The 13541-nt window shown below is 37.5% G+C and overlaps 1 protein-coding gene across 5 annotated transcripts in view; it reads right to left on the bottom strand.

Moving 5' to 3' along the window:
- The window catches only part of garnl3 (GTPase activating Rap/RanGAP domain like 3), an 89004-nt gene that overhangs the window by 7500 nt on the left and 67963 nt on the right, over nt 1–13541 (bottom strand). For 3 of the 5 annotated variants that reach the window (XM_058383905.1, XM_058383902.1, XM_058383904.1), the window contains exons 12-27: nt 11430–11538; nt 11259–11304; nt 10765–10871; nt 10394–10509; nt 9427–9549; nt 9203–9277; nt 8512–8626; nt 7517–7543; nt 7148–7252; nt 6019–6135; nt 5632–5807; nt 4533–4691; nt 4380–4446; nt 1867–1974; nt 1577–1695; nt 173–308 (exon numbers count right to left, since the gene is read on the bottom strand). In XM_058383905.1, the coding sequence (XP_058239888.1) occupies nt 173–308; nt 1577–1695; nt 1867–1974; nt 4380–4446; nt 4533–4691; nt 5632–5807; nt 6019–6135; nt 7148–7252; nt 7517–7543; nt 8512–8626; nt 9203–9277; nt 9427–9549; nt 10394–10509; nt 10765–10871; nt 11259–11304; nt 11430–11538 (1705 nt within the window). The remainder of the gene's footprint in view (nt 1–172; nt 309–1576; nt 1696–1866; nt 1975–4379; nt 4447–4532; nt 4692–5631; nt 5808–6018; nt 6136–7147; nt 7253–7516; nt 7544–8511; nt 8627–9202; nt 9278–9426; nt 9550–10393; nt 10510–10764; nt 10872–11258; nt 11305–11429; nt 11539–13541) is intronic. The other 2 variants (XM_058383906.1, XM_058383903.1) reach the window with 1 other exon arrangement.

Below are 13541 nucleotides of genomic sequence, written 5' to 3'. Positions count from 1 at the left end.
CACACAAGCATACACTCATCAGCACAGTGCAGAAATTGGCACACAGGGAAGAGAAGAACATACAGTCTAATATGTGAAAACATTAATGACGAACACACAAACATCAAAATTCAGATATCATAATATTCCCATGGTTTTGCTGACAGTAAAAGATGAATGAAGCGAGACATACCATCTCCGAGAGGTGAGGGGAAAATGGGCATCTCATAGCCTGTTGGAGTTTGAGGAGAACTCTGGGAACTGGTGTCTCTGGAGCTACAGTTGGAGGCAGAGTTTACCGGAGCTGATGATATGAAGTAAATGTCAGACTAGAGGAGAAAAACAAAAAAAGAAAAGAAAAAGTCATGAATAGAGCAGCATATGAGAATATTGACATTTGCTATTGATCATCGTCTCTCTCTGTACACCAATTATTTTAGCTAATCTGATGCAAAACAAACATTATAACCTATTAATAAACCATAATCTATTGATACTGTCATCATACTGCAAAAAATGACAAGTGAAAATAAATATAGTAAAATTTTAACTACTATTTGTGTATTATAAGATTACAATTAAATATAAAGTATTAAACATTTTTGAGACATTTTTACTCATTTCTATTTTTAGTCATTTACTTAGTTTAATCTTATATTTGGTTTATTTTAACATTATAAATACTAGATAAGTTTTTGGCTCAAGGGCCATACTGGGCCATGCCAGTAGCGGATATAAATATAATTATATAATATATATTTTTAATATATATTTATATTAATAATATAATATTTATTATAGCATTAATAATAAATAATAACACTATTGTTTTGTAATTATGTATTATATGAGTAATATATTTTTTATTTATTTATTTATATTAATAATATAAGATATAATGTAATATAAATTACACGTGAAAACTTTCTTGCATTGACTGGTTGCTAGCGTAGTTAGCATGCTTGGTAGAAAAGTGGCGGCTGATACTGTATTTTTTGAAGATCGCAATGGTCTCTTGGCAAATAAGACATACGGCCTTTGATTGGACTTCGGTGAAAAAATATTTAGCTGTTCACTGCTTATTAAAAGCTCGACACACTCCATCGCCTTTGCTGTTCTTTGGTCCATTCCTTTTAAAGTAAGTCTCAATGTAATAGCAAGCGGTAAGCATTAATATCTGTGTAGAGAAGATAGAGTAGGTAGTGATAGGTAATGTTTAGAGTGCGCCATCTAGTGGAATCAACTGAAATGCAGGAAAAAGGAGAAATGAATGCAATCTTTATAATTTTGTAAATATGCAGCGGGTCGGACTGAACATCCCAACAGGCCTTATGTGGGCCGTGGGTCACTGTACTAGATGAACTGGATTTTCACAAGCTAAGATATATATATGTGGTGCATTAGCACTGTTTGAAGGGTTCTGATTGCTTTGCAAATCAGATACAGGGATTTGTTTGTTCTTGAATTGTTGATCATACTGTTTTAAGAGAGTTATGGGTGACGGGTTTTTGTGTAAGGCCTTTCTTTATTTATTTAGTCTATTTTTAATTAGACTACAGGTTCTGAGTCACATGCAGTCTATTACTATTCCACTCACCCTAGATGCAATCAGTTGAAGTTCTGGGACTACAGCAGTGTAAACCAAGTTTCCATTGACCACCAGTCGGATCTCTATGGAGTCAGTGGTGAAGGCCAGAATGTAGGGGAATGCACACACTGTAACACAGGAAGTGACATGATAAAGAGATCATTAAATCATTTTGATAACAAATGCATAATCTCTGATAGTCTCTGAAAGTATAAAAAAAGCCAAAAAACTAACTAAAAAAGATTGCTCAAGTTTAACCTAATAAAATGGTAAAATTATAATAAAATCCGGTCTCTTACCAATACCATTTGGCATTTGATTCCAGCTGAAGTGAAAGTCGGAAGAGTTGGGCTGAATCATAGGTGTGGCCCCATTAAATGGACACACCTTCTTATAGGCGCAGAGATCTACAAGTGAATAATTAGCAGGTATTGTAAAGGGAATCATTCATTCGATTATTTATTACTTATAGTTATTATTCAAAAACCCTGTATTTATATAGATTTCTTCATCTCTGCTTCATATTTGCAGATTTTTCTTTTTTTCTTGCTGCTCTAACATGGAAATTTCCCCAATGTGGGACGAATAAAGGTTTATCTTGTCTTAGCTTAGCTTATCTTTTAAGCTGTATTCAGAGTTGTTACCTTAAGTCCATATGTTTTGCGAATATTTATTCAAGAATTTGTGAGATTTCTTTTTTGTGTTTAGATTTAATTTCAGATTTATGGCCATTATTTTGAACAATAATCCTCAACAAAAAATTAACATTTTTACAGTTGTTTTGCAAATTTATTAAATATCAAAAACTGACATCTCTTACCACATCTTTTTACTGACATTTTGGATACATATTCAGGCCCTTGGCTATGGCACTTCAAACTGAGCATCCTGTCTGCTTTGATTATTTTGTGATGTCTGGAGTGTTTGAATGGAGTCGATTTGTGGCACATTAAAGTGACTGGACATGATTTAGAAACACAGCTGTCTGTGGGTATATGCTCCTACAACTAACAGTGCATGCCAGACCAAAAAGCGAACCATGAAGTCCAAGCAAACCTCAAAGACCTCTAGAATCATACTGTGTTTAGACATTAAACCATTTCTGAAGTTTTGAATGTTCCCAGGAGCACAGTCAGTATATCACGTGTTAGAAGATGTTTGGAATCACCAAAAGGCATCTTAGAGTTAAACGTATGCCCTAACATAACCGTGCTAGAAGGGCATTGGACAGAGAGGTGACCAAGCACATAACCTCAGACTGGGGCAAAGGTTCACCTTTCACCATGACAACTACCCAAAGCTTAGAGCCAAATCAATGCTAGTGTGGCTTTGGCATAAGTCTCTGAATGTCCTCATGTGGCTCAGCCAGAGCACAATCCAATCTGATTGTACTTGAGAGGTTCTGCCAAGAAAAATGACATAAACTGCTCAAATTCAGATGTTTGACACCTGGAGAGACTTTTTGATAAGTTTCAGTTTTTGATTTTTAACAAATTTGGCTAAAAATATTCACTGGCCATTATGAGTTAATGTATGCAGATTAACGACAAAAATAATTCCCTTTTAAAATAAATCTACAACATGAAATTTGCAACTTTAAAGCTGAATACTTTCTTAAGTCAATTTCATGGGCTCCCCAACACTTCAGAGTTTGCCAGATTTTTCTTGTCGAATAATCTCTAGACCTCCACATTTCAACAATAGCAGGTTACTTTCCCATACAATGAAACATAAAAGCAGGAAACAATTTAAAAAACTAGTACAATGATATATGAACAAGAAGATGGCAAGTACTCAAATAAAGATAAATTGTAACATATACACTGATCAGCCATAACATTAACACACTACCTGCCTAATATTGCGTAGGTTCCCAGGCAAAACACCATGAAGTGGTGAATTAGGTCTGCAGAAACATTTAGGTAAGCGGTATGTGTCAAATTAAGACTCACATAAACGCCAGGACCTGAGGTTTCCCAGCCGAACATTGCCTGGAGCATCACAGTTTCCCTGCCGACTTGCCTTCTTACCATAGTTCATCCTAGAGCCATCGCTTCCCCAGGTAAGTGATTCACACACAACCAGCCATCCACATGATGTAAAATAAAACATGGCCAGTCCACCTCTTTCTACTGCTTCATTTCTTATGTTCACACTGCAGGTGCTCTCAGCAGCAGACAGGGTTCTGCACAGGCACTGTGACCGATCTGTACCTATACAGCATCTTACACAGCAAACTGTGATATACTGTGTCTTCTGATGCCTTTCTATCATAGCCATAACTTTTTCAGCAATCTTTACTGTAGTAGCTCTTTTGTGTGATCGCTCCTAAGCCATGCTCATCAGTAAGCCTTAGGTGCCCACAACTCTGTTGCTGGTTCACCGTTATCATTTCTTGAACCACTTTTGGTAGGTACTAACCTCTGCATACCAGAAACACCCCACAAGACCTTCTGTGTTGGAGATGCTTTGACCCAGTTGCCTAGCCATAACACTTTGACCCTTGTCAAAGTGGCTCAGATCACAGTGTTTACCCATTTTTCCTGCTTTGAACAAATCAGCTTTGAGAATTGACTGTTCACCTGCTGACTAATGTATCCTACCCCTACCCCTTACATATTATCATCACTAGTTTTTTTTAGCAAGTACATTTTTTAAAGTCAGATATGAAGCCAGATATTACTGATATAATCTTATATGTAGATTACTGCATTATTATTATTATTAGTAGTAGTAGTAGTAGTTAGTAGCAAATGTGTTTTTGTTATTGCGATAAACTTGGCAGTGAACTTGGATTGTTACAAACACTGACTGTTATAGCAGAGCAGTAATCCAGCCTCTCCATCTTCATACACGTCTATAGCCGCCACAAAATTTACCTGCAAACACACACATCAACAATCAGCTGTGTGCCATTTAACACGCTGCACATATGTACACATGTCTAAAAGTGTGTGTTTCAGACCCGGTTGGAGTCCACATGGTGCAGTCTGTAGGCATCCCCTGTGCTCTCATTGATCAGGTCAAACTGGTGTTTGTATGCTACGCAGATCATGTGATCATTCTCTCCTGTTGGCCCATCGATCAGCGCCATGACAACTGGAGAATCACACAAGCAGATCTCCTGTGTGACACACAGACAGGGAACACAAACAATGATTTCCTACAATTCCTGCACAGCGTGTCATATTTTGTTCAGCTTTGCCAAACATGAAGACTTGCTAACAGACGTCAGTGTTTGCTTTCATGAAAGCAGTCTAGACTACAATACAAAACAAATGTAGGATCTTTCTATCTGAGTCGTGTGCTAGAAGATGATCACAGATAATAGTTACTTGTTACTGCCTAGAAATTTAGTTCTTAGTTCTGTTTTAGTCCTTTTTCCTCTTTGCCATCTACTAAAATCTCCCACTGTCTAGTGCGTCACTAGGATTGAAGGGTTTTGCCTCGCCATACCACGCTCTTTCACTAGTGAGCCTGCTGTGTTAGCTGAAGTCCACTAACATGCAACACTGGGGCCATAATTGAATTTCCCTTCCAGGCCTGTGGCAGCATACTGCGCAAGCTGAATGGTTCTCCATTGGCATACACTGGTCTCAGTTAAAACTAGCTGGACTTCCACTAAAACACAGGTATAGGCCTGGATCCCTCAACACATACAAGACCCCCTTGTTCATTCATGAGATGCAATGCAGTCAGTGTTTGAATCATCTGGAAGCTGAATCTGGAAGCTTGCGTCATGAATGGACCCAGGATTCCTGGCCAGCATAATATCATTCAATTTTATAACTCAATCAGAAGGCTTCCTTGTGTTTCAGAGCAAGCACCAACCTGGCCAAAGCTCAAAAGGCTTCCAGGGAAAGATGACTGTATGGAGGTGGTATTTAGTTGAAATAATGGGCCTTATGTTGCTGACTTTTTTGGAAGGTCATTTTTACCTCTGCTTGTGGTTATCTATTGGTCACAGAACCACAGTAACTAGAGATGCCAAAGGCTGAAACATTGCATGATATATAATTTAAGCAACTTTGAATAGTATACAGTGCATTTTCATCCTCTCCTACCCGAATGTACTGGAACTCCTCAACTGGGGACTCACTCGACCCAATGCTTGTGCTGACGCAGCTGAGGCAGTCGAGACGAGGGTGTTTCCTTGTTATAAGGAGGAGCTTGTTCCTAATCGCCGCCACGATGCGTAGCTCCACTCCATGGTGTGTGTTTATGGAATACAAATGGCAGCCTAAAGCAACAGAACCAACACAAGCCAAGAAGAAAATGTTGATATTTTAGAATTAATTGCATTGTTTGGTCATTTGAAATGAACTAGCTTGAACTGTAGTATTCTGGGTGCCTCTGATGCTATTTGTGATGAGAAGTCACAGAATTTTTACCACTAAGAACATGATTCATAGATTTTAGACAATAGTTTGTACAGATCGAGCCTCTTATACCCTTTGTTTTTTCCAGTTTGTTCTCTCTGCTGTCACATTTGGTGCGCACAAGTTGCCGCTCCTCTATCCCTCGTTTGAGAGCGCTCAGTTTGTACACGTAGAGACGGGCGTCTTTCCCTGAAAAACAAAACAAGCGAAAACACATGTGACAACACATGTGGCTCATTGAAATGAGAAGGCAGGTTATAACGTTTTATAGTGCATCAGTTTCGCAACATGCTGTTTTTATGTCAATTCGATGTTGATTGTAGAAGACACACTGCTGTCATGTTTTGAGTCCAACACAGCCAGGCAATAAATCAAGGCACAGCAGTTCCTCATTACAGAAAGCTGAATTGATTTTCTTCAATTTGTAGAGCAGGTCTGTTGATTATCATTTAATACTTAACATGCAGAAACACGTACCACAATCCGGCACTTATTCACACTTATTTAAGCCCTTTCTATACATGCTGGATTCTTAAGTAAACACTATATAACTTGTGAAAAATATGTCTTTTTGTCTTCCTAAGATTTCTCTTTCATGTCTATTGAAATAGTTGTTTCTGTCAACAGTTGCCAGAATTTGGAGGTTTTACTAGAACCACTACTAAACAGTACCTCTACTCATGTCTCTTTAATAAACTTTGAATTTAGATAATATAGTAAACCGTAAGACTGTGTGCGTGCGTGTGTGTGTGTATGTGTGAGTGTGTGTGTATGTGTGAGTGTGTGTGTGTGTATGGTTGCCTTGTGCTGTTTCCACAGGTATTATTTGCTTTCTGTGCTCTGTATTACTTTTCTTTATTTATTCAAATCTGTTATACAAAAAAAATAAAAATAAATAACAGAGAAGCCCGCTGATTTCAGTCATCAGATCTATTCTAATGAGCATGTTTCTCTATCCTGCTGAAGCCTGCTACAAGTACAACACAAGGCACAAGTACAAGCTCACTAAATATCACAGTACCTTATTCTTGCAAAGTTTTATTTCTCTAGTGTTTTCATCCTGTGGTATTAAATGTAACACTTTGCCTAAATGGTTAGATTCTTGCAAAGTGTACACATTACTATGCATAAGTAATCATTACTAAAGTTCATGTGTTTTGTGGGTTTTAAATCCTCTTTCAACAGACACACACACACACACCTTTATCAGCTCTCATAATGAGGAGATCCTGAGGTTCAAGTACATGCATCTGTTTGACGGACAGAGTCTTGTCGATCACTTGAACCGGAGGCAGGGATGGAGAGTCTGAGTTGGCATGGAAAGCAGCACAACAAATAGTTATCACTTAGCAAAGTGGAAAAAAAAATATTATTAAAAACAATAAGGAAAATATCCCACCAAAAAATTCACAACATATAATCCTGTATTAGAAATGATCCTGTTTCATCCGTATTCTCTCATATGCAAAATGTATTTCTGAGTTTGACATAAACTGTTATATATTACAATTATTTAGAAAATAAAAAAAAAAATTTAGCTTTTAATTCACCTGCACTGATGATATCTTACCTGCAGTGGAAAGCAAGGGATCTGAGGCTACAAAAAAAAAAACAAGATTAAACCATATTACTTTATGCCTCAGTGTATTTAAAGCTTATTAACCTATTAAATTTTACTTAGATAAAAAATTAAACAATGAGATCTGTACATCACCCAACATTTGATATACACTTGCTGTTGTTGATCTATCAGCTACTCCCTACATGTGAGGGGTCGCCACAGTGGACCAACTGGTCCGAACAACAAACTTGGCACAGGTTTTACACCAGATGCCCTTCCTGACACAACCCTCCCTTTTTATCCGGGCTTGGGACCGGCAATCGAAACCGGGGTCATCCACATGGTAGGTGAGAAACCTACCACTGAGCTACCAGGGCCCGTAAAGTGTGATATACACAATGTTGCTAAAAGTTTTGGGACACCCCTTCAAATCATTGAATTCAGATGTTGTTTTTCAGGGGGTGGGCTTGGCCCCTTAGTTCCAGAGAAAGGAACTCTTCAGCATATAGACATTTTGGACAATTTCATGCTCCCAAGTATGTGGGAACAGTGTGGGGATGACCACTTCCTGTTCCAACATGACTGCACCCAAGTGCACAAAGCAAGGTCCATAAAGACATGGATTTGAATGATTGGGAGGGGTGTCCCAAAACTTTTGCCAATATACTGTATATATTCTCTTGTCAGGTTTCAAAATTCTACATTTGAACAGAATTTCTTATCCTTATTCAAAAACTATAATGCCATATTATTTACATCTCTCAACTGAAGTTCTCTGAACAGCAGTTCTTGTTTGATTCATTTATACTCCAGTCTGTTGTATTTACAGCCGTGTTTATGTAATACTGTATTTAGAGTTAAAATTATAAAGCATTAATACCCCCCTGTCTCTGCACGAGCCTTGCCAGCTAGTAATTTGCGGGTCATTCTTCTGGATGCAAAAATGTGTTATGTTACATTTTCAGCATGTGAACCAATGGTGACTGATAATGAGATTTTCTTACCCTCTAACAGCATGACCCCAGCTGAGTCAGTGGCTACCAATAACGACTGTCCCCAGGAATCGCCACAGACGATTTCATGTGCAAAGCTACTGCAGAAAGACTGAGACTCCCATGGCTGTAAAAACAGATATAAAGCCAGCAACGGATCTTAATGTGGTTTTTTGAGCGTGTGCTGAAATGCATTAATACTATATTAGAAAATAACACTGCAAAGATTGTTTTCATTGATACCATTACACACACACACACGCGCACACACACATTCCAGTGTATCTTCACTCACTGAACACAATTATGTACGTAACCTTATCAAAAAAATCTACATTTTGCAATCTGCAAAATAGATATTAATTTTAAGATCTTATAAAAAACATTCAGGGTTAGATCCTTCAGTCTAAAGGATCTAACAATATTCACCCAGGTAATATTTGCTGGATATCCAAAAATAAAAGCTGTAAAAACACAAAATATGGGATGAAAAATATTACGATCATTAATCCAGGAGCACAGTGGTTACTTGTGCAGGGCTTGAGTGGCGTATTTACGCTGTTCATTCATCCTTAGTAAACGCTTTACTGATTAAATACAACAAAGTTCCTTCACTCAATGACAGCATCTATTATGAACAGGGCATAAGTGTTAAAGCAGCACTCACACTTTTATACAGTTTCTACAAGCTCCTGTCTCTCACCTCTTTCCTGCAAAGACCCGTGTTGACTAGACTAGTAGGAGCATCTCCTCTGACTATAGTCTTCAATTTCAATGCCTAGGCAAACAATCACATAAGAACATAGATTACTATGTCAGTTTAACTTTGTTAACTTTGTTTTCTGTGTTTCTTTATTGAGTTTTCAGTCATTTATGAAAAAGATTCCCCGTGATTCTTATAGGTCCTTGGTGCTATGCGTACATTACCTGCCCTATCCGGACAAACTCAGCCTGGCGTGCCTCTTCCTTCTTGCGGGCTGACTTGGGTGATTCAGGCAGCACGTCGCTGAAGGAACGACGGTTTAACATGTTCTGTGGAGAAAAGGGAACCTACAGGACCAGTAACACAAACACACACACAAACACGGGTCTTAGAGAAGGACCCAGGGGAAAAAAGCAGAAATCCAGAACAAGGCAGAAGAAAGTATGCAGGAGGCATCGAAGCCGGCACTGGGTAATAACTTGTTAAATCCATAAACCTAAGGCCTGAGAGGCAGTGGCTAAAACCCAGGGGTGGAATACTATAGCTTTATATAATTGTTGACATGTTTCAACTAGAATCAGCCATAATAATATGAAAAAGAAACATTTAATATATACTTAATAAAAATAAAAACTGTAATAATTATAAAAGATGTATGAAAACATCACATCACAAAATCACCACAAAAAAATATCTAAATATCTGAATTAAATAAAATTAAATTTATTTTTAAAAATTAAAATTATTAAATATCTTAATATCAATTATCTTAAATTAACAATGGACATTGTCTCAAAGTAGCTTTACAGAAGTATAGAAACAGAGAAAAAAATGATAAAGTTTAAAATTAAGTTACTATTTATCTCTAAAGCTGCGTTTGTGATGGTAAACAATTAGTCCTTTGGGTTGCAACTGATAAAACAATATGACTATAATATTAATCTGTATATATTAATCTACATACTTTTAAACCAGTTTCTAATTTCTGCTAAAAAAAATTCCTAAATAGAGGAAAAATTAATTGGAGACATAATTAAGCAGTGAAAGGTGATGGAGGAAGGGTGAGAGAAAAGTGAGCTTTTGCAGACAAGGAGGCACGATCTATAAACAACACAATGAAGCTGTTGTGCCTTAAGAACTGGATGCAGACAAAGGGAAGAATCTTAATTAGCTGCTAATTGGTGCACGTACCTTGTGCAGGTCTGGCATGAGGTCTTGATACAGGGATCTAATCAGCATGTCAAGAGTCCGCTGACGTTTCTGAGCAAACGTGGGTGTCTCAAGGGTGGCTTTCTCTCCATTTATTACTAGACAGATGAACAAACAGCCAAAAATAATGAGACGGGCATTAAAGGAAACCTTCACCTAAATAAAAGCACTACATATGCTTATACTGAAATATTCTGGTGCTAATTTTTTATATAATATAATCTTTTATTATAAACATGAAGAAGGTTGTTATTTCTACCATACAAGCCAATCATATTGTTATTCACACAAAATACACACATGTATTTAAATATGTGAAAATAACATTAAAATGAAAGAAAGAGCAGACTAACATTTGACTAATAAAAAGTCCCTGAACTCCTGGTGGTCTGTAAATACTGGCGGTGAGGGAAGAGGAGGTCCGAACAACGGCACACTCTCTTCTGAGAAAATCTTCAACCTGCAAATGAGGAATTATTTTACTAAATATACACAACACCATGTGAGTGATTCTTTCTCTGATTAAGTTCTGTGCAGATAAACCTTAGGCTAAGATCACCTCTTAAGTGCATACAGTATGTATGATTTCACACAAAGAGTGATTGGTAACTGTGTATTTGTTAAGAGGAAGCCATGTGTGATGTTGCTCTGTTTGATGCATAAGATTTAAATGTGATTTGTTAGCCTGTGTGTGAATATGGAATATAGTATGTGTTATGTTTTTTTACTGTATACTATGTATATATACATATTTTTTTAGTTGTTCTCAGAGAAAGAGTTTTTGCTTTTTCAAAAAATCCCACTGACCAATTAAACCGCTGATGACATGATTCAATCAGAAACATACCTATAGGTGTCATTCTGACTATTGTATCTAACTAAGGCAAAAATATCTGGCAACTGAGTTAAGGATACATGGAGTAACATAGAAAAGCATTACATTTAACTCTTCGGCTCTAAATTACTACAATGAGACATTACAATTTGTCTAAATTATTTGTTTTGTGTAAAGGGATACGTGTGAAATGAGATCGGATCATGGAGGGCTTGAAAGATGGCGAGGCATCATCTCCTTCTTGGAATACGATGGTGACTATGTCATTCCCGATATGTCTCTTTCTCTCCACCTGAATGGTCAGAAAAAAAAATACATTAATATTAGAATATTTCATCCACTGACTATGGTGTTTGCCTTCTAATCCATTACCACTAGTGTTCCTGGCTGCTGCTTATGGATTCTGTAGTGTTAAAGCATAGTTACAGAGTACAGTATATAATAAAAGATATTGGTTTTTCTAACTTCTTAAGTCGTTTATCGATATGGATAAATGACGTTATGGATATACGCCGATCTGGCATAACATTATGAGCATTGAGAGGTGAAGTGAATAACACTGATGATCTCATCATGGCACCTGTTAGTGGGTGGGATATATTAGACAGCAAGTGAACATTTTGTCCTCAAAGTTGATGTGTTAGAAGCAGGAAAAATGGACAAGTGTAAGGATTTGAGCGAGTTTGATGAAGGGCCAAATTGTGATGGCTAGACCACTGGATCAGAGCATCTCCAAAACTGCAGCTCTTGTGGGGTGTTCCCGGTCTGCAGTGGTCAGTATCTATCAAAAGTGGTCCAAGGAAGGAACAGTGGTGAACCGGTGACAGGGTCATGAACGGCCAAGGCTGATGCAAGGCTGGCCCGTGTGATCCGATCCAACAGACGAGCTACTGTTGCTCAAATTGCTGAAGAAGTTAATGCTGGTTCTGATAAAAAGGTGTCAGAATACACAGTGCATTATGGGTCAGGGCTGTTTTGGCAGCAAAAGGGGGACCAACACAATATTAGACAGGTGGTCATAATGTTATACCTGATCGGTGTAGCTGCTCTAGAGTGAACACGGTCACTCCAGGGTGAAACGGTTAAACCAGCAAAATGTGCCAGGCAAAATGTTTGAACCTGACCTAATGCAGGAGTGCAAAGCTTGTGGCCAAGAAGACTCGAAGCTATAATTACTGTGCTTGTACTGAACAAAAGGGCTGAATACTTATCTAAATAGGAGATTTGAGGTTTTTATTTTTAATACATTTGAAAAACTTATTTTTCACTTTGCCATTATGAGTTATTGTGTATAGATTGATGCCCAAAGAAAGTACACTGAATGAATTTTATATGAAATCTATAATAAAATAAAACGAGCAAAAACTGAAATACTTCCTTGACCCACTGCATGAGAGATAACTCTTCATTTAGACTTAATCCACACTGTCATGGTTGTGACCAGGAATACATTATATCTCTGATTTGACTGCCATGAAATGACCACAAATCCAAGATGGTGAAATTTACTGCAATATCTGTTTCTTGACATTATACTGTGATGTTGTTTGTATAGTACACAAGTGACTATAGAGTGCCTGATGGTAATGTCACAAACCTGAAAAGTCAGGCAACTAGTGCACATGCCCAGAATGTTTACTGTTTTCGCAATTTGCTGTGAGCAGAAAATATTTGGGAAACCGACCGGACCACACACAAGTGTGACCAAAACACAGCAAACATTGTTTTCAAAAATACACGCAGCTTAGACTAAAACCAGGCTGAATATTAGTCAAATTTAATACATTACAGGATTGCAGAAACCTTTCGTATAAACATCAATCTGCAGACAATAACTACATTGCCAAATGCCAGCACAAGGTACACTGCTATAAGTCCATGATGTAGTATACTTTTTGTATAAACAGTGTCTGAAATGATCTAGATATTTTCCCAGGAATTACTGGATGTCCCCACTGTAACTTTGCTTCAGTCATCATTGTAGTGTGTGTGTGTGTGTGTACTGTAGTATGTGCTCTTTTCACAGTCATCACTGATATACGCAGACTGACAGTACGAGTTCAAGTGCTACTCTGTAAAAAGGATATAAGGCCTTGAGCAAGCACAGGTGCTTTCAAAAGCCTGAAAAAAAAAGCTCTGAAAACCTCTGAAAGCTCTAGAGCTGTACTTATCCTCAACCTCATGTCTGATCTGATAAACAGAAAGAGAAAAAAGCATAAAGGAAACGCTGAAACTGATAACCAGTTCATATTATCAACAGTAGAGAAAAGGAGGAAAATGTGAGATGTTCAGGCA

This window comes from Hemibagrus wyckioides, linkage group LG28 (assembly GCF_019097595.1).
Source record: "Hemibagrus wyckioides isolate EC202008001 linkage group LG28, SWU_Hwy_1.0, whole genome shotgun sequence".
Classification (NCBI taxonomy): domain Eukaryota; kingdom Metazoa; phylum Chordata; class Actinopteri; order Siluriformes; family Bagridae; genus Hemibagrus; species Hemibagrus wyckioides.
This window is presented reverse-complemented; position numbering and strand designations above follow the sequence as displayed.